At 44.0% G+C, this 21,337-nt stretch overlaps 1 protein-coding gene across 1 annotated transcript; it reads left to right on the forward strand.

Moving 5' to 3' along the window:
• Positions 1–716: 716 nt before the first annotated feature.
• p2rx7 (purinergic receptor P2X, ligand-gated ion channel, 7) lies at positions 717–20,207 on the forward strand. The gene is made up of 13 exons (XM_050050218.1): positions 717–971; positions 3,888–4,035; positions 4,124–4,195; positions 4,319–4,391; positions 6,803–6,899; positions 7,977–8,057; positions 8,183–8,318; positions 9,210–9,346; positions 13,126–13,216; positions 13,500–13,565; positions 14,924–15,028; positions 15,186–15,293; positions 17,256–20,207. The coding sequence occupies exons 1-13, from the start codon at positions 856–858 to the stop codon at positions 17,745–17,747; spliced, it is 1,722 nt and encodes a 573-aa protein (XP_049906175.1). The 5' UTR covers positions 717–855; the 3' UTR covers positions 17,748–20,207.
• The last annotated feature ends 1,130 nt before the right edge of the window (positions 20,208–21,337 follow it).

The raw sequence follows: 21,337 nt of genomic DNA on the forward strand, positions 1-21,337 counted from the left end.
GATTAGTGGATGACCCACCCTAGGTTTAGAAAAAAAACATCATGGTTTGGCTCAACATTAATACAGGAAGCGAACCCGAGAGTCCAGGGTTTGTTGGACACCTCCCATCCACCCTATAGGGGCTCTCCAGCTCCTTTTATTATGCTGTTACCAGCAGCAATTAAACCTGACGCTGTCCAGTGGTGTCTGGCTGCGTTATGAACGGATGCTGCCTGTTCGCATATCACACAGCTCCGCAACAGGTGCCATCTGGCCAACCAGGGCGTATCATAACACAATGGTTAGGTCCAGCTGCATTACAAACTAAGGCGACTCAGAGATGTATCAAAACACTGAGAAAGGTGTGTGTCTGTGTATAAACAACAGGTGGGGGGTCAGTGGGGGCCAGACAGCATGCTTTGCCCCAGGCCTCCCTAACAGTTTAATCCAGCCGTGGTTACACACTGCAAAAAATAAGTTTTGCCCAATACATTTTTGCATGTAACTGAGACTTTAATTTATTTTAATTTAATTTTAATTTTTTTTTGTTCTTAAAGTGAAACATCCGTTTTGTCTCAAGGTACTACTACTTCTTAATGATTGCTCTATTTGTTTGGACTTTTAGCTCAGTTTAGAATCGTGTGGATTGTGTGTGTGTGTGTGTGTGTGTGTGTGTGTGTGGGTGGGTGCAGCTGCAGTGATGATGTTGGAAGTGAGAGCAGCTGCAGGACTCATTCTGGACATGTGACCCTCCACACAGGAAGGAGAGTCAAGAAATGAGTCAGAGATTCCTCCTCCGCACAGAAACCAGACAAAGCAGCCTTAAACCCCCAAAACACTACCACCATCATCTTCATCATCTTCAGCAGCAGCAGCATGCCGTGCTGCGGAGTCTTGTGTCAGTATGAAACCAACAAGCTGGTCCGGATCCAGAGCGTCCGGCTCGGCTCCCTGAAGTGGAGTCTGAACGCAGCCATCCTGCTGTTTATCTGGTGAGTGAACATGAGGGAATATTTGGGCCCCCGCGTCGCCCCGCATGTTCAGGGAGCGGCTGCACTCTGCATGGTGCACGGTCCCGGTGCAGCTCAAACCGTTTGACTACCGGCTGCAGAGAGAAACTGAGCCATTAAGTACATTAACTGATAATTAATGAGGCTGTTTGTTTCAGTGTTTGAGTCAAACTGAACCGTCTCTTGTGGATCTGTGACACTAAACTGATTTAAATGTATTTTATTTTGTAGGAACTGCCTGTCTTACTCAGCTGTGTTTACGTTCCGGTACAGCAGCTACTTTGTTCCCATATTCCTCTTCAAATACTGTGAGAATTTCACTGATATTATGTAGAAATACTCTGTAGAAAGTTTTTAAATATTGGAGCCCTGTAATATTCATCGAGTGCCCAGTGAAGACCAAGAAGTTTTTGTTTAGGGGCTGTTCTTTACTTGTCAGAAGAGGCAGGTGTCTGGGGTGTGACTTTTTTTTGACCCTCCCAGAAGGTACAAATATTTTTCCTTGAGCCTCTCTGAGTGATGACAGAAAATGCACAACCCACTTTCAACCATAAAGTAGTTATTAGATTTTAAAACTTAACCTTCAGTGTTTAAAAGTTAAAAGTTGAAGATGAAATTCTGGAGCTATTCTCACACTTGTTGTGCTGGTTAGTTCGTTCAAACAGTTTATTTTTGTCCAAATTTTAAATGACATGTAGAACTAAGTGATTTTGATGAAATATCATTATATTAAGCTCAGATTTGGTTCTGTGTTTTTTCTGATGTACGCCTTTGTTGTACGTGATGTGTCCAAGGACAGTCATAAATTCAGATTTTAATGATAATTTCTGTTTTTACAGTTTCTGGCTGTGATAAACAGTGTAATTTTGGCAATTTTTAAAGAAAGTATGGGTTTGGAAGGGATGCAGGAGGGCTCTAAATGTCTTTTTTGATGTTTGTATTAATATGTCAAATTTGTTTGTCTTAACATTTAAAATATAACATCTTAACACGTCAAATGTGCATTAAGATGACAGAAAACACTCTGTTGACAAGTTCGTTTCTGACACCTTAAGACGTTTAATATTGGGTGCAACCATTTCACCAGTTTTGGAGGGGAAACTGGTGAAATAGTATTTGATTGTAAGTGTCCACTAAAAATTGTCCACTTAAATGAGATTTGAGTACATTGGGCATAGTATTAGCTAGGTCATTTACAAGTGTGTTCATTCTTGCATATCATATAAAATGAATGCCTAAAGTTATTTGTTTTACCAGTACTTTGTATGACTGATATTATTGAGGTCTGCTGCTGAATTCTGCGTCATGTTTTACTTGGAAGAACTCCGATTTAATAAGTCAGCAGTGATTAAAGATGTGTAAACTGGGTTATTAAGGCAGATAAGTGGAGCGTTAGCTGGTTAACATCACGTTTATTCACTTCACATGGAGCTAAAGTTAATACAATATTATATAAAATGTTCCTGTAATGTGTGACCCCATAAATCATCTTTTAGAATGAATAGATGTTTACTGTAAGCTAGCTCGGGCTGTGTTAAATGTGCTAACGGAGCAAGGCAAGCTAATCGCTAACACACTTGGTCAAAAAAGAAAACAACAAACGCTTTGAGATGGCTGTCAGAGATGACAGAGGTATGATTATGTTAGGTTGTCTGAGGTGTAGTCTCGCTCACCAGACCGTTCTCAAGAAAAGAAAGGTCTGGCTGGGCCGACTCTCACTTTAAGATTGGAGAAAAAAACGCCCCGGCTGCTTGTATTTCTTTCAACCAATCACAATCGTTCTGGGCGGTGCCACAGCAACGGTGCGCTTGCAAAAATATTGCCGGGGGGAAACAGGTTTTGGTGTAACACGCCCACAAAAATATCACGCGAACCATGGCAGAAAAATGGCTACATCCCTGCAAGATCAAACACCGCAAAAGTTAGTAAAGGACGTGTTGAAAACTGCAACCGGAGGTGGTAGGGCGGGACTTCAGCGGGTGGCTCCTTCCGCCCAATGAGAGGCTGATCTATGCAGCGAACTTCCACCCACTCAGACTAGCTGAGGTGTAACAGGTGGTGTGTTTTATTTTTTTAATCGATTATAGAAAAGAGGATTTGCATACTATAAGCGTACTGTTTCTTACTACTACCATAGGAAAATGCCAGGTTCTGGTGCAGTGCTCGAGGCCGCGCCTAAAATTTACGCATTGTATCATGGGGGCTACGAATAAGGTGCATACACAAACAGCACGTTTCTGATTAGGAAGAATTTTTTATATAATTTATACTGAATGAAAACAAAAAACAGGCTATGGTACGTTACGGCCACAGTGGCTTAAAAAGCTTCCAGAGGACATTCGCCCTCCTCAAACAGAATTTATTCCCCCCACCAAATGACAGGGGATAGGTACGTAACCAAAAACGTACCCACTAACAGGAGCCCACATGACCACAATGTAGGCAAAATAGAGTGCGACACGGTCGCTACGTCAGAAAGGGGTGGGTATGTTGACACCAACCAATAGCATGGAACCTTTAATGTTCTATACGTCTTAAGACTTCAGAAATGTACTCGTCAACAAGGCATTTGTTGTCGTCTTAACGTGCATTTGACGCGTTAAGACGTTATATTTTTACCTGTTAAGACAAACAAAGTTGACTTATTAAAACAAAAGTCAAAATAGACGTTTACAGCCCTTCTGCATTCCATAGGCATGTCCAGTTACTAACTCAGACATGTTGTTAAAAATTCAAACCCAAGCTGAGAGAAGTCATCAGGGTTATTTTCTCTGACTTTACAGAAGACATGATACAGGAGTTACCACAGGTTGAACAGAACTATCCTGTCCGACCAGCTATCTGACCTTAATGTGTAAAATCTGTGGAATTACCGCTTTTTTAAATTTTATTTTGCAGCATCATGTTGCTGTGGAACAGGAAGTACCAGGAGTTTGACCTGGTCGTGAGCTCTGTCACCACGAAGGTGAAGGGTGTAGCTCAGACCCACCTGCCCGGGGTCGGGGACGTGGTCTGGGATGTGGTGGACTACAGTGGACCCTTACAGGTAGGAGGTCCTCAGGATTCTCTGGGTGGGTACTGAGTCTTGTGCAAAGACGGGAATTTAAAAGTGTCTTTTTTTTTTTCCCTTTCAGAGCAAAAACTCGTTCTTTGTGGTGACCAACGTCATCGTGACAAAGAATCAGAAGCAGGGGAAATGTCCAGAGGTGCTCTTATATCATCATTCATTTTCATTGTAGTAGTGACATTAGAAGTGCTACTAATGGTGCGATGATCCAGATGGACAGTTAGCAAACCTGTCTTATTTTGCAGCAGTGTTTATATTCCAGGTTCCCCTTAAAGGCAGAATGTGTCACACTGATGAGGACTGTGAGAAAGGAGGCTGGGATCAGAAGAGCCACGGTACGCTCACTCGTCCACATGCACACAAGAAACCAGGTTACTCATACCCCTCTGGTTCTTGAACTCGTTCTGTTAGGGACTCTTGGAACCTTGGTGCTATCTAGCGGATTGCAAGCATGGACCAACAATTAATGAGACCACTGCATGCTCTCTTTTTTTCAATTTCTTACCTAACTTCTCCTTTGCCTTCTCCATCCTCTCTTTCTAATCTGTAGTACATGACACGCCCACTGATGATGTCACAGTTCGTACTTCAGGTTAGGAAAAACCTGCTCTTTTTTTCGTTCCAGCTGAGAACAAACTTCATTTTTGGTTGAAATGCTTTGAACCATATACTGCACATTAAAGATGGACGACATAACAGCTCCACAAAAGTGAAGCCAAAATATCTTGATCTCCCCCTGGTGGCTGGCTGCAGTATAGGTCATAAATCTGTACTGTTTGTGGATGGGACATAGGCCAAACTAAAAAATCAAAGTAGATGGTTTCTATTATTTTAGGTAGTCTTCTGACAAGTTTAGTTTTAATTAGTTATTTCATGCTGCTCCTAATTGGTCAGATGGGAGTATGGGCGTGAACTTGATACCACGGTAGACTCTGGCTCCAAATGACGTCAACAGCACAAAATGGCAGCAGCTGTACCCAGGATTTGTTAGCTAAACCGACATTCTGTGAACTCGGATCCAACATAGTATAATGGCCCTGACACACCAAGCTGACGGTCGGCCGTCGACCAAAGCCGGGCCGTCGGTGAGTGTCTGTCGTCCTAGTTTTTGCGGTGTGTCCTGCACCGTCGGCACTTCGGCGTTGGTGGCTTTTCGGCCGATTGAGCATGTTGAATCGGCGGCGCAGCTTGTCGGTGAGAGAGATCACTCTGATTGGCTGTTCAGGTTTTATTTCCTCGCTCCCGTAGCGAGAGAATCTGCCTGTAGTGAAACCGGGGCTAACCGGTGCTTCCTCCTCAGGCTCCACTTCACTCAGCTGCCCCACAGACCCGCTGCTTCTTCCCACTTTAACCTGAATAACAAACCGGAGCTAGCTGGGAGCGGCTAGCGGAGCGTTAGCCGCAGCATGACCGGAGGGAAGCACAGCCAGTTAGCCTCCGCTAGTCTCTGAGCTAGCCCCGGCTCTCCGTTTGGATCCAACCGGAGCACCGAGCCCTGGTTTGTTATTCAGGTTAAAGTGGGAAGAAGCAGCGGGTTTATCGGGCAGCTGAGTGAAGTGGAGCCTGCGGAGGAAACACCGGGACCGTCTGGATGTAATAGTCCATTGAGGGGCTGCTGTGCTCGGCTGCACAGATAGGAAACCCCTCGGCTGACAGGATGTACCACTCTGTCACTCCGCTACTTTGTTTATCTCATGCATTCCTCAGACGCAGGCGCAGAACCTACGTGCTACTTGGCCGTCGGATGTAGTCCGTGTAGTGTGTTCAAATGCAACTGACACAGGGCGACGTGAGGCGACGTAGACGACGCAACAGTTGGCTTTTGACGCTGCTAGTTCTTTGATGTCGGTTTGGTGTGTCTTTACCTTTACAGAAATAGGTTTCAAGATTATTAGTGCTGTTTACATCAAATTCCTATCCTACCTATGTTAAAAATCGGAACTTTTTTGCCTCTTTTAGGTGTTGGGAGTGAAAATTGTTCATCCTCAAAATTTGTTGGGTTATGTTTTCAGAACGATGAAGACAGTTGGACAACAATTAGATATAGAACGGGATGTAAGCTCTGCAGGTTGGCAACTATAATGTTTTTTGAAGTTATGTACAGATTTTAAGGCATTTTATTATCTCAAATTGCTTGAGAAATAGTGCATATAGCTGCAGTAAATGGGAAAATATCTCTAAGGGAGAATGGCCAAGGATTCCCCCAGGTTTAGGCTGAGTCCAGAGTGTTTATAACATCTAGCTCCACCCCTGGTAGTAGCCTGGTTACTGGGAATCCTCATATACTTGCAGATCTGTAACCAGATGTCTCCTTTACCCTGGACCTAATTTTGAAAGCGTTACTGACTTATTCTAACTGTAGCGTTGATACAAGTCAAATGTTTAGCGTAGAAGGTGACTTGATTACACTTTTAGAGGCCTCCTTGTGTGACTGTCAGTTTTGGATAGACTTTGGAGGATCCTTTGTCTCCCCACTCTGCTGTCACAGCGACACGTTCCTTGTCCTAAGTTGGTTGGTACCAGCTGACATCTGTTTCCACAAGAAGCAGAGGAATGTGTCATGAATGTGTTGCAGTTTAAGCGTCAGCCAGTAGCTCTCAGCTCTCTGCTACATTACAGATCTGTGTTACAGTTAAAGCTGACATTGTTGGCACCTCATCAGCTGCTGCAGAAATCAAAACTGCCACCTTTTATACTCTATTGTGACACAATCAGTGGAGTTTAAATGTTCATTTTCCCTCTGCAGGGATTAAGACAGGATCTTGTGTGAGGTATGATGTGTTGAAGAAAACCTGTGAGGTGTCTGCGTGGTGTCCAGTCGAAACCAAGACGAACCCTCCAAGGTAAACTCTACCAGTCTGTTGTCAGATCAGGTCTTTGTCACGTGACATCACACTCAGCAGTGATTCAAATTTTGTTGATCCACTGACATATAATTAGGTACTGAAAGGTCAAAATGTAAGTTAAAGGATAACTTCACCCCATATTATGGTGAATTTATGAGTAAAACTTTTTCTCATATGCCTCCACGGTGAATGAAGGATCCAAAGACAGAAAATTCTTGATCAATAAAAGTCATAGGGGTCTGCAGTTTCCTCCGTGGGGTGGCCTGGCTCAGCCTTAGATACAGGGCGAGGAGCTCGGATGTCCGGAGGGAGCGCGCAGTAGAGCCGCTGCTTCTTTGCGTTGAAAGGGGTCAGTTGAGGTGGTTCAGGCATCTGATCAGGATCCTCCTGGGCGCCTCCAGTTGGAGGTGTTCCAAGCACGTCCATCTGGTAGGAGGCCCCGGGGCAGATCCAGAACACGCTGGAGGGATTACATATCCTGTCTGGTCTGGGAACACCTTGGGGTCCCCCAGGAGGAGCTGGAAAGCGTTGCTGGAGAGAGGGATGTCTGGAGTACTTTACTCAGCCTGCTGCCCCTGCAACCCAGGCTTGGATAAGTGGTTGAAAATGGATGGATTGATTGTACTGCAAAGGGTTTGCGTCGGTTTGTAATCTGATGTTTTGATATGGTTTTGCTGTTGCTAAACTTGAACCCCTATGATTTGAATTTGTCAAACATTTTCTCTAGTTTTGAATTCTCCGTTCACCTGAGGCATGCGACACAAACAGTCTTTTTCACGAATTTAATGCAACATGGGCTGAGTAATTGATATGCAAATGGTCATTTAGAGATAACTGATTTTTTGGCCACTTGGGGGCAGCAGAAACAAGTTGATGTACAATTACCTTTTAAAGTTTAAATGTGAACAGTTGCTTTGTTACACACTGACATATTCAGAACGTGGTTAGAACTAGTATTTCGTGTTGTTTTGGGACTCTGTTTTTGGATCGTGTTAAGATGGAGGAACAGTAAATTCTAAAATGTTCTGTATTGATTCCAGTGTCTGCTATATTTTTTATTTTTTCCTGATGCAGGCCCGCTCTGCTGGCAGCAGCTGAGAACTTCACCGTCCTAATAAAAAACAACATCAGGTTTCCTGCGTTCAACTACATCCAGTGAGACTGCTTTATGACTGATGGTGTTTGGAACTGTGTCCTGTTTTATCGCACTTAATCGCCTCTCTTCAGTGGCAGAGAAACTCTGACTTCCTGTGAGTATCAGAGTCTGATTTGTTTTCCAGAAGGAACATCCTCCCACAGATGAATGACGCCTACCTGAGGAGCTGTCATCGAGGAAATGACTCACTGTGTCCCATCTTCAAACTGGGAGACGTCGTTCGAGAGGCCGGAGAGAAGTTCTCTGTAATGGCCATAGAGGTGAGGACACATGTTCAGATGTTTATCACATCTGTGTCTTCTTATTTCCCTACTTCTGGCCAGCGTCACAGTCATGATAACATTTCATGGACTAACATTGCTGAAATCTCAGGATGCAGCAATATTGCAACACCACAACTTTCTCTTTTTTTGGTTTCCTCAGTGAGCTATGTCCTATGCAAGGGATCGAAGAAAGTAGAAATGAAACAACCCAAAAAAAGGAAATGTGGACTCCGCAAACTTTCTTCAGTTTGAGTGTAGAGTCAGCCAGTCCAACAAATGTTTGAGTTTTTCCCAAGTAGAATTTCTCTTTTATTCTTCTCATAATTAATGAGCTGATGTTTCTTCATTCTAAAAGTGTTCATTTTTGTTGAAGTCCTTTAATTATTATTTTCTTAAAACAAATTAAATCCAGTGAAAATAAATTTGTTTCAGTGCAGCTACCTCCCGTACTCTTTCTTATTTCAATATACACTTGAAATTTTTAGAAAAATCTCAAAAGAAGTTAATTCTATTGGAAGCAAGTTGAAATTCTGTCAATGCATTTTCAAATTTTATTCACTTGTTTTAAGAAAATAAGGCTTTAAAGTCTCTGTTATAGACAGCAGTGACTCCAAAGATGCAGAGCTTCCTGGTATTCAGCTACCTGCATTGAAAAATGTTACCGAAATTAAAGAACATAATTATTAGTATCAAAATGAACGTAAAGTCTTAAAAGTAAAAGTAGTAGATGCAGGACATTAGCCTCTGTGAGTTAAACCTTGACCTCACTCACATCTGGGACCTGGACTGTTGTAAAAAGTCCTGTTCTGGGTTTCCCTCAGATACTGACTCCCTTTCATGGTCACTGAGGTTTTGTGGTTAATGGGTCATATTTCATTTTGACCACAGGGGGGCGTCATTGGCATCCTGATCAACTGGGACTGCAACCTGGACCGGCTCATGCACCGCTGCCGGCCCAAATACACCTTCAGACGGCTGGATGAGAAGGAGAGCAACAAGACGCTCTACCCAGGCCTCAACTTCAGGTGCTCAGCTACACACACTCCTCATCATGTGACCAGTACAGGAAGTTTATCAATTTTACACTCAGGTTTATAAAGCCAGCAGTTTGTTTTTATGTAAGTTCATGGACATTTTATGAAATGTACTATCACACATCAGCACAAACTGTTGACTTAAGTGTTTCCTTATTTGTATTTCTGTTGGGATGGAAACCTCTATACCGTCAAGTCTCGCAGCTGCTGAAATAATAGTAACTAGAAAAGCACTCGGAGAGCGCAGACCTCCACCAAGCAGCTCGGATTTCCTGCCATTTTATTATTTTATCCACTTTGCTTCAACCGATCACCACCAAAATTTTATCATCTGTTCCTTGTCCCATTATCAACCGTTAATGAAAATTTCATCAAAATCCGTCCAGAACTTTTTGAGTTATTTTCCAGAAAAACAAACAGACCAACGCCGGTGAAAACATAACCTCGGCGGAGGTAATAATAATATTCCACTGTAGGTTATTAAAATAATGTAAGCCTTTATTATGATATAATGACTTTATTACACAGTGCACCCAAAAATGAAAATTCAGCCATTATCTACTCACCCATATGCCGAGGGAGGCTCAGGTGAAGTTTTAGAGTCCTCACAACACTTGCGGAGATCCAAGGGGAGAGGAGGTAGCAACACAACTCCACCTAATGGAGGCTGACAGCGCCCCAGATTCAAACGTCCAAAAACACATAATTGAAACCACAAAATATCTCCATACTGCTCGTCTGTAGTGATCCAAGTGTCCTGAAGCCCCGACATAAAAAGTTGTTTGGAAAAACGTCATTTGAACTCTGTTTTTAGCCTCATTGTAGCCTGTAGCTCTGACTGCCTCTCTGTGCACCGTGCTCACGTGTGTGCGCGCTTTTGCGAGATATTTTGTGGTTTCAATTGTGTTCTTGGACGTTTTAATCTGGGTCGCCTTCAGCCATTAGGTGTGCAGTTGTGCTGCTACCCACTTCTCCCTCGGATCTCTGCAAGTGATGTGAGGACTCTAAAACTTCACCTGAGCCTCCCTCGGCATATGGGTGAATAGATAATGGATGAATTTTCATTTTTGGGTGCACTATCCCTTTACGGACACAAAAAGGTCCATAGCGCACTAACAATTGTCAAGATAGAACAGGTGCCTGCAAAGCAACAAGCAACAACACAAAACAATAACACAACAGCAAACAGCATGTTAGCTCAAGCAGACAGCTTAACATTACATTCAGACATGCAGAGCAGCAATAGAGAGTAAACATATATAAGATACAGTAGTCATTATGTATGGTCATATACACTAACACACAAGCCATGCGACAGAAAGTTAGTCATGCTGTTAATAAAATAGATACTGCATACATACCCATGCAGAGATGGAATGCAACTTTACATGCAAGAGTGTAAAGCAAGTTAGCAGCAGGTTGGCCGGTGATAACAACAGTGTTTCGTTGAGCATTGTACTGTGTTGATTAGAAATGTTCACATGTGTGATTGTCCAAAAACCAGGTCTTGAGCCTTTGTTTCAAGGTGTGATACGTGTAAAGGGGGAGATCTCAGATGGAGATTGTTCCACAGTGTAGAAGCTCAACAGAAAGCATGATTGGCTGAAGGAGCTGGCCTGTAAGGGATTACACAGTCCCCTCTCTGTGTTACGTCATATCAAAAACACAGAAAATGGCAAACTGCACCCACATATAAACTGAAGCACCAGTGGCTCCACAGTCTGGTTAAACCTGACCAAGCCCAGCTGAGAGTATACCATTTCCTGAAACAGACTGCATGTAGACTGGTACATAAGGTTTCATTTTATGGCAGAGCAGGTAGGCACACTGACACTTCTGAACATTTTGCACTCCTTTGACACTACACCACTGTGGAAGTTAAAGAAAGAGTCTCATGCCATCATTAAAGGTCACGTTAAGTCTCTGCATGTCGCTTTTTCTATACGAACGCCACAAGTGGGCAGTATACAGCAAGGTAACAAATAAAACTAACTTCACAGCAAGTGAGCACATGCTGAATTTTACAGTTCATGTGATAACCAGAGGAGAACTTTGGATGTTGCAGCAGAACACAGACAGAAATAGGTTCAGAGAAGCAAAGACCATAAATGTTGCAGCAGAACACAGACAGAAATAGGTTCAGAGAAGCAAAGACCATAAAAGACATAAATAATGAGAGGTATATAAAACTAAAATAAGAACATAAGTAAATATAGACACTACTGGGCGGCAGTGGCTCAGTCCATAGGGACCTGGGTTGGAACTGGAGGGTCGCCGGTTCACATCCCAGTACAGGCCAAATATGGAGCATGGACTGGTAGCTGGAGAGATGCCAGTTCACCTCCTGTGCACTGCTGAGATGCCCCTGAGCAGGGCATCGAACCCCCAACTGCTCGGGGTAATATAATATATAATGGGACTTTAGTCTGTTCTGTCGCCGACACTAAGAAGGACAATTGAGTCAAGTAGACGGTGTACATTAACTGAAAACAGGGCGTTTGTAGGTCCTTAAAAAGTCTTAAATTCAGTTTTATGAATATTAGGCCTTATAAATCGTTGAATAGTTTTAAATTTGAATTCATTGGGTGACCTCTAGCTCACCTGGTAGAATGTGCGCCCCACACTGTAGGCTCTACAGTAGTCCTCTGCGGTTTGGTGACCTCAGACGTGAATCTCTGCTTTTGCAGATGATGTTATTCTGTTTGCTTCATCACTCTGTGACCTCCAGCATGACCTGGGGCGGTTTGAGTGTGAAGCAGTCAGGATGAGAGTCAGCACCTCCGAGTCTGAGGCCATGGTTCTCTGCCGGAAAACAGTGGATTGCCCCTCTGTGTTGGGAGAGAGTAACTGTCCCGAGCGAGGGAGTTCAAGTATCTCGGGGTCTTGAGATGGATCGGCGGTTTGGTGCAGCATCTGCAGTGGTGATCGTCGAGGTGAAGAGGGAGCTGAGCTAGAAGGCAAAGCTTCCGATTTACTGGTCCATCTACGTCCCAACCCTCACTTGTGGTCATGAGCTCTGAGTAGTGACCAGTAGAATGGGGCTGTGAATGCAAGCAGCTGAAATTAGTTTCTCAGGGCTCAGCCTTAGAGATAGTGTCAGGACCTCGAAGTAGAGCCTTCACCTCGAAAGGGGTCAGTTGAGGTGGTCTGGGCATCTGATCAGGATCCGTCTGGTAGCCTCCTGTTAAAGTTGTTCCAGGCTAGTCCCACTGGTAGGAGGCCCAGGGGCAGACCCAGAACATGCTTATATATCTCATCTGGCCTGGGAACACCTTGGGGTCCCTAAGAAGGAGCTGGAAAGCGTTGCTGGAGAGAGGGACGTCTGTAATACTTTGCTCAGCCTGCTGCCCCCGCGACCCGGCTCTGGATAAGCGGTTGAAAATGGATTGATGGAGTCTTTAAACCTACCACTGTCTATTTACTTCATACCTGCACTGACCTGTTGGTAATATCTAGATTATAACTTACTCTCATAAAACCTTCTCTGTAAAGGACCACATATATACTACTTACCTTTATACTTGTAATGTTTGAATAAAAAAAAAGTTTGACAAAGAAGAAGAAGAGTCTTTGATTTGGTTAAAAATGACCTTGTGAAGGTCTCAACACGCGTTAGATTTAAGTGTCTGATACCTGAGAACATCTGACGGACACAGCACAAACTGGCACATCTTATTTGACTTCAGATTTGGGGTAAACAATCCTGCGTCATGCTTCTCTGTGTGCTGCTGTATTTGTATTATTTGTCTTTTCTGCTGTTTTCTGATCAGATATGCAAAGTACAACATGGTGAACGGAGTGGAGGAGCGAACGCTGTACAAAGCCTTCGGGATCAGGTTTGATGTCATGGTGTTCGGACAGGTGCGTTTGTGTTTTATGTCGGGGGTTCTCTGCTTTTTTAAGACTTAATATCTTTAAACTTAAATGTTTGTGTTTGCAGTAGAGCCTTTGTAAAATTATTTAAAGTATATTTCCATCTTTAATCATCTGTTTTTGTCGTGGTTGAGAAGAAATTGTCCAATCTGGAATATCTTTTATCATAAACTCTGTTTGTCCACGCCCACATGCACACAGTGCGTCTGCAACTGTGGAGGAAAATGTGGAAAATAAACACAAACAAGTGACAGTTTGATCTGTGTTCCAGGCGGGAAAGTTCAGCTTCATTCAGCTCATCATCTACATCGGCTCAACGCTGTCATACTACGCTCTGGTGAGAGACCACACAGTGTTCTGACGCCGCCACACAAGTGTCCATTCATGCATTTATCCCCTGTTAGCAGTGAACACAGTGGCAGCCAGTGTTGGAGTGTACAAGAGTGGGACTTTAGATGGTGGCTGCATCTGGACACACTGAATGAGTTTGACTACAGAGAGCAGAGAGAGCTAAATAAGATCGGTCTGTAAGATGAACGCTGCAGGAGAAAACTGGTTTGGTTTGAATGTTGAAATGAAGAACTGCAGCAGGAAAGTCTTAGAAGAAGTCTTGTCGGCAAAACATCAGATTCCACTGTGAGCTTTGGTGCGTAATGATCTCCACACAGTGATGAATCATAAGAGTGAAATCACATTAGGAGAACTTGTCTGTGATGTAACCGACAGACATGCAGTTCGGAGTTTGACCTCTCACTGCTGTCTGTCATCTAAACTCTAAATACTATTCGGCCTTTAATGAAGAGTTAGATGGGAAGAGCTTTACACAGACTGGAAACATGCTAGTCATAGATATGTATGTAGTATTAATGTTCTAATATAACTTTTGTAAAGAATGTATATGAGATTATTACACAAAATGTCAAAGCAGGGCCAGAGCCTGGGTGAAGCTTACACTCACTTTATTAGGTACACCTTGATAGTACCAGGTGGGACACCAACAAGGTGCTGGAAACATTCCTCAGAGATTTTGGTCCATGTTGACATGATGACATCACACAGTTGCTGCAGATTTGGTGGCCTCACATCCATGATGAGAATCTCCCGTTCCAGCACATCCCAAAGGTGCTCTAATGGACTGAGATCTGGTGACTGTGGAGGCCATTGGAGTACAGTGAACTCATTGTCATGTTTGAGATGATGTGAGCTTTGTGACATGGTGCGTTATCCTGCTGGAAGTAGCCATCAGAAGATGGGTACACTGTGGTCATAAAGGGATGGACACGCTCAGCAACAATACTCAGGTAGGCTGTGGTGTTTAAACCATGCTCAGTTGGTACTAAGAAAATCTCCCCCACACCATTACACCACCAGCAGCAGCCTGAAGCGTTGATACAAGGCAGGATGGATCCATGCTTCCATCTGAATGTGGTTTTTCCAATCTTCTATTGTCCAGTTTTGGTGAGAAAACCCGTGTGAATTGTAGCCTCAGTTTCCTGTTGTTAGCTGACAGGAGTGGCACCTGGTGTGGTCTTCTGCTGCTGTAGCCCATCTGCTTCAAGGTTGGACAAGGTGTTGTGCTTCAGAGATGGTCTTCTGCACACCTTGGTTGGAACCAGTGCTTATTTGACTTCTTGTTGCCTTTCTATCAGGATGAGTGTGTAGTAGTGTGAGTCTGTGTGTGTCTTTTTCCTCCAGACGACCATGATGATCGACTGGCTGATTGGAACCAGCTGTTACTCTGCAGAGGTCGGACAAAACTACTTTGAGAAGAAGGTGGAGTCAGTCCAAGACAAGCAGAAGGTGATGAATGGTTTGATACGGCCGATGATGTGATATCAGCTGTAAACCCATCGTCAGAGTTTTTCTACTTTATTTCTACATCTGATAACTTTTCAAATCCCTCTAATCAGCTGGTTTGGGATCGTTCTGAATGTGTCGATGTGTCTGTGTGTTGCAGTGCATCCTCTGCGTGTCCTACGTCGACGAGAACAACATTCGACTGGTGAAGAAATCGCAGAAGAAGAGTTTACAGGACAGCAAACCGATTTCTGTTCAGCCACACAAGGTGAAGCTGCTGCAGAGAAATAACACGTAGAAATGTTCCTTAGAGACCTAAAATCTTTCCATTGGTCTGATACATTAGTGAAGCATCAACAGGCTGGAATTCATGAGATCTTCATTTCTGGTCACTTTTTTATCTGAATGCAGATATGAAGCATTATTACAAGGGCTGTCAAAGGATTACATTTTTTGATCGTGATTAATTGTTGAATTTCAATAGTAATCACGATAAATCAGACTTTAAATCGCAGGTTTAAAATCCCATTATTTTGCATTTCAAAACAGTTTTGAAGTCCAAGTTAACAAGGTGAAGTCTTACCTTTTGAGAGGACATAGCAGGTCAGCAGTGTAAGTCACACAGAAGTGATATATGTCACCTGAAAGCTGGAAACCTGGTGATTAATTTGAGATGCAGCTTTAAATCTGTGATAAACATTGCATCCACAAAAGTGCACAGAACTGTATTTGACTAACAAAGTGGACACGTCTGTCGTGAGGAACCACAGAACCCAACCCAGGCTCCCTGAAAAGCTAGCATAACATGGTTGGTACCACTGGATTCCTTTGGTCTTCTAGTTTCATATGAAGCAGTATCATATTGATCATATTGAAGGTGGAGACCCTCACCTTAGTGGCTGTAAATATTCCCATTACTTTCATTTTGTTGGGAGGAAAGAGGACAAGAACACTGATGCTGGAGGAAGTCGTACTATCCTCAAACCTCCAGTCTGAAACACCTATTATGACCAACAGTACAACAGTGTGAAGTTCCAGGAAATACACCCCACACGGTTCCGAAATCTGGTCTACCAGGGAAAGTCCTGTGTTTTGTGACGTGTCCACCACTGTGACCTACCTCCTTAACAGTCGCTTCCCTCTGTACTCCAATCAGCACATTGGTCACGGGATCGCAGCCTTCCTAAATACAAAGGTTAAACACAAATTCCTGGCTCATGACTACGTGCGATATGTACGAATTTTTGTGCAGTACGTTTTGTAGGAAAGTGTACAAACATACAAAACAGTGCATAAGAACAGTCCAAGTGATCTGAACATAGAGGCTCCGTGCTCTGAGCCAGCGTGAACCAAGACAGTGACACTCATTACTTTTTAAATCGTTCCACGACAGCGCATTACCATTTCACCCTTGTCGTAGTTTACCTTTGAAAATTAAGAAAACAAATGCTTTAGAGCATTTTTCTAAGAAGCAACTCAACAAATACATAAATTCAGAACTTACCATGTCGTCCAAAGGCTTCGCTCACTAATCCCCACGCCCTCACCTTGTGTGTTCTGTCTCTGAACAGTACTGACGTTGAGTCGTAGAGCTCCTGGTGCCCAGAGACAAAGACAATGAGCTGGTCCCTCATTTCTGATTCTCTGTAACGTCCGGAGAATCTCAACTAGATCTCAACGCTGACAGACTTTCTTGACACAGCGTCACACAAATTTCTCATATAGTGAATTGCCCTGCGATGCTGGTGCAATTTCATGTCTGTTTGCATCATGCACTGACTTTGTATGTGACTGTGCTGCGCGAAACGTTTGCTTTGACTATGGGGTGAACACACCATAGCACCTCTTCCTAACCGGATGCAAACGAGCGAACATTGAACATCAGATTTCAGTGTTTCCCAGTGACGATGTCCTAACCCACTCGGTGCTCCAGGGAACAGGCTAAGCAACATGTCGCCGTGGCCTCATTCAACCTAGCTGCCTTGCTCAGGGCTCAGTAGGCTCCCTGAGTGTTGCTGTTGCTCGCAGTATATGTGGACACTGTTTTGCGCGTCATCTGCCAGAGTTCGCTGGCTCACTGTTTGTTAGGAAGAGATGTAAATACAGACAAAAGCAACTGCTAGATATCACCAGAGGTATGTGAGTAAATATGGTTTGATTAAGGTGAATTGATTATTTAAAAAGTTAAAATCTTGTCATTGACCTCAGTGATATATCCTTGTCCCGACAGGAGGACAGTGGACACCTGAGAGCCGTCCTCTGTCTGCTCCAGCCAGCTGAATCTGACGCTCAGCCTCCCCTCGACCATAAACCCGACCGCAGACCCCGCCGCCCAGCCTGGTGTAAGTGTGGCCACTGCACTCCGTCCTCCCTCCCTCAGGAGGAGCTGTGCTGCCGGCAGAGCGACGGCGCCTGCATCACCTCGTCTCCTCTCTTTGAGCAGCTTGTCTTGCGTCGCTCCCTGCTGGAGGCCGTCCTCCTGTACCGGGACCCTCTGTCTCCACCCGCAGATCGTCACCAGACCTCTGCCCTGCGTCACTGCGCCTACAGTCAGTACATCAGCTGGAGGATTGGGGTCCCACCTGAGGACACCCACCCTGCCATCCCCAGCTGCTGCGTGTGGAGGGTGAGGGAGGAGTACCCGAGCCCGGACGGACAGTACAGCGGCTTCAGACCCGTCAGGATGGCGTCCATGCAGGCCTGCGCTAACGGAGAGCTGTGAGAGGAGGGCAGGGACTCCACCGCTGTCTGAGCCACTAACTGTAACTGTTCATGTTGAACCTGCCTCACAAAGAAATGCAATAACTTTATCAGCTTGTGTTCAGTCAGAGGGGGGTGAGAGGATGAGGAAAAACCTCACTGAGTCAATAAATAACTGCAGTTTCTAACATCATCTGTCAAATCATTTGGCTGCTCAGTTAGAATATAAGCCATTTCTCAGTTTCACTCCCTTTAAGCAGCCTTTTGCCTTTTATAGGGCAGAAATATAATTTTTAACATCACTAACCTGCTCAGACAAAAGATTTCTGCTGCCAGGAATGTGTTCAAATCCCTCACATCGTATGGAAAGATAAAGTTTTGTTCCTACATGGAAAGAAACTTCTCAATTTCAAACTGCTAACAGGTCATGGCAAAGACAGATAAAGGGTAACTTCAGTATTTTTTACCATGTTTTTGTGTCTAACTAATGAGAACAACAGTTTTTGTAACTGGTCCAGTATTGAGTGAGATCGCTGCAAATGGCAGCAGCAGAACAGACTGCAATGTAACATTGATGAGCAATTGCACACCGTTAATGTACGTCCACTAAAAGTGCTTGTTTTTGTCACTGATGGGCTCAGATTATTATTATTATGGGTGTCTGATCACATTGCGGAAAGGATCCCTACAGAGATACATCTTTTTTGTTTAAAGGGATAGTGCACCCAAAATGGAGATGCAGTATGGAGATATTTTGTGGTTTCAATTATGTGTTTTTGGACGTTTGAATCTGGAGCACCGTCAGCCTCCATTAGGTGGAGTTGTGTTGCTACCTCCTCTCCCCTTGGATCTCCACAAGGGATGTGAGGACTCTAAAACTTCACCTGAGCCTCCCTCTGCATATGGGTGAGTAGATAATGGCTGAATTTTCATTTTTGGGTGCACTATCCCTTAAAGAGTAAGGCCCTTTTTTTTAACCAGACACAGCCCCAAAATTGCCAACAAGAATGCCCCGAATGGTTTTATTGCAGCATGTTTCGCGGCAGCAGGGGTTTCACTTTCACAATACTGGACCAGTTTCAAAAGTTGTCGTCACTCAGACCAGTGGTTTTCTAACTTTTTGTGGCCAAGTTACACCAAAGGGCAAAGCACACCTGTTGTTATAACTATGTACTGTACAACAGCCAGCTGTACACCTTGGGGAGGTGAGGCGCTCCAGGCCAGATGAGATATGTAATCCCTGCAGTGTGTTCTGGGTCTGCCCCGGGGCCTCCTACCAGTGGGACGTGCCCAGAACACCTCAAACGGGAGGCGCCCAGGAGGATCCTGATCAGATGCCTGAACCACCTCAACTCTTTTTGACGCAAAGGAGCAGCTGCTCTACTGCGAGCTCCCTCCGGATGTCTGAGCTCCTCAACCCTATCTCTAAGGCTGAGCCCAGACACCCTACAGAGGAAATTCATATCGGCCGCTTGTATTAGCGACCTCATTCTTTCAGTCACTACCCAGAGCTCATGACCATAGGTGAGGGTTGGGACGTAGATGGACCAGTAAATCGAAAGCTTCACCTTCAGGCTCAGCTCCCTCTTCACCATGATGGTCCGGCGCTGCGTCACTGCAGACGCAGCACCAAACCGACAATCCATCTCACGCTCTACTCTACCCTCACTTGTGAACAAGACCCTGAGGTACTTAATACCTGATACTTATGCTGATACAGTCAATTAAAAACTAATTTCAAACTTTTTGTACTGGCCCGGTTAAATATTGCAATAATAATGTTAGGTAAAGTTTGCATCGTGCTGCGGCACACCATCTGAGAACCACTGACTTAGACACAAAAACATGGGGAAAACTAGGTCCACGAAAAAACACATAAAAACAAAGGTATCCTTTAATTCAGTGTGTTGAAGACCTGATTATAACCCCTAGAGGTGCTGCCCCTAACAACCCTTTTAAAGCTCTGTGATTGTAGTAACGTGCTGCATCTTGTTTTTTAATATGAACATAAATAGAAATGTAACAACGGTTTGTGGCTTTATGGGGAGTTCTGTGCTGGAGCTATTTCTTCAGATCACAGTCGTGACTCTAAAGTTTCCAGCTTTGGTTCCGTCATGCCTGACACCAAAATAAAAATCTGTTCTTACTGGACAAATCTGCCAACCTGCACCACAGCCGGAGACACTGCACAGAAATGTTTGGTGGATGGATAAAGTGTTAAGTGTCAGGAAATTATTCCAGATTGTAGCTTCATCTAAAACCACAAATAGCTGTATCTTGTTTTAAGCAACGCCGCTGTTTCCTGCCTTAATGCTATGCTAACAGGCTGCTGGCTGTAGCTTCATATTAACCAAACAGACAACAGAAGGGTACTGATCACTCTTGCAAATAAATGTATTTCTAAAAATGTTGAACTTTGATGCACAGACATGAGATTGATACCAATCGTCTAACAAGAAAAGAGAATAAACCTGTTTCATAACATGTTGAACTTTCCCTTCAAACCTTTCCTCATGTTTTCGTTGGTCTGGATCTTTACCCGTGAGAAACAAGTAAAGACGAGGGTGAACTCCGCTGAATGGTTTCTTGTATCAGAGCTCCAGTTTGGGGGATTTTTCTGCAGGGCTCAAAGTTTCAGCTTCGCAGACCTCGAGCAGCTGCTCTGGCTGAGAAAAGAGAGAATGGTCCAAAATAAGTACATACGTCTCCAGACAAAGATAAGAAGCTTAATTCATCATACTGAGATATAGTTTGAGTGTGATGGCAGGAGGAGGTCATACATGAACCATAATCTCTGCTGTGTTTGTGTTCCTCACAAAATGACTAAAAGACGTGTTCGTCTGTGGCCCCAGTCAGACAAATGAGCAACCTGTACATTTATTTTGTAACAGAGAATGCTTCATGAGAACAAAAAGGAGCAAATCTTCTCATAACGGCAACTTTTTTCATCATGAAGTCCAGAAAATTACTCAGAAACACATTCAGCCATCAAATATGAACACAGTGCACCAGGGTTGTGAAAAGGGACCTGGATCCTTTACTTGGATAAAGGCAATTTAACTGGACTACTGTCCTCCTCCCAGTATACAAGCACAGGAGGAGAATCAGTGTGTTGACCAAAGTACGTCTGACCCCGCTATGATAGGTGGAGATATGCCCCCTTTCAGGTTGTTGATATTGGACCTTTTTCCTGTTGACCTATTACATCACAGACCAAACAATTGAGCGTCGTCCAGCTGTTCTGCCACGTTTTTGAACAGGTCGCAACTCTGTGTTTTCCTCCCATTCATGTATTGTAAGATATTTAACTCTTTCAGCTGACACAGCATGAACTGTGTGTCCTCATCCGTCCAGAAAGTCACGGCTCTGGATGTAGATTTCTCCATGTTGCTACCGGCTTCTTCTTCTGTAACACATTCAGTGCTATTTGACTTCCGAGTCAAAGCCCGGGGTGGAAACAGTGGAGCATGCTCAGAGCGCCTCGGCCAGTTTGGGTCTGATTGACTGTATACGTGCAGGAGGAATTTAACTCTCAGTTAGTCCGACTTTGAGAAGTTTGATTTAGTACGATTTTAGTCAGACTAACATGTTTACGTGTATTCTAAAATCCTG

This window comes from Epinephelus moara, chromosome 8 (assembly GCF_006386435.1).
Source record: "Epinephelus moara isolate mb chromosome 8, YSFRI_EMoa_1.0, whole genome shotgun sequence".
Taxonomy (NCBI): Eukaryota; Metazoa; Chordata; class Actinopteri; order Perciformes; family Serranidae; genus Epinephelus; species Epinephelus moara.

Bases quoted from the DNA above. Each gene is read 5' to 3' on its own strand.
- p2rx7 (XM_050050218.1), top strand. From the start codon at position 856: ATGCCGTGCTGCGGAGTCTTGTGTCAGTATGAAACCAACAAGCTGGTC. The intron at 4,392-6,802 runs GTACGCTCACTC...TTCCCTCTGCAG, and splicing joins CTGGGATCAGAAGAGCCACG to GGATTAAGACAGGATCTTGT. The intron at 13,566-14,923 runs GTGAGAGACCAC...TTTTTCCTCCAG, and splicing joins CGCTGTCATACTACGCTCTG to ACGACCATGATGATCGACTG.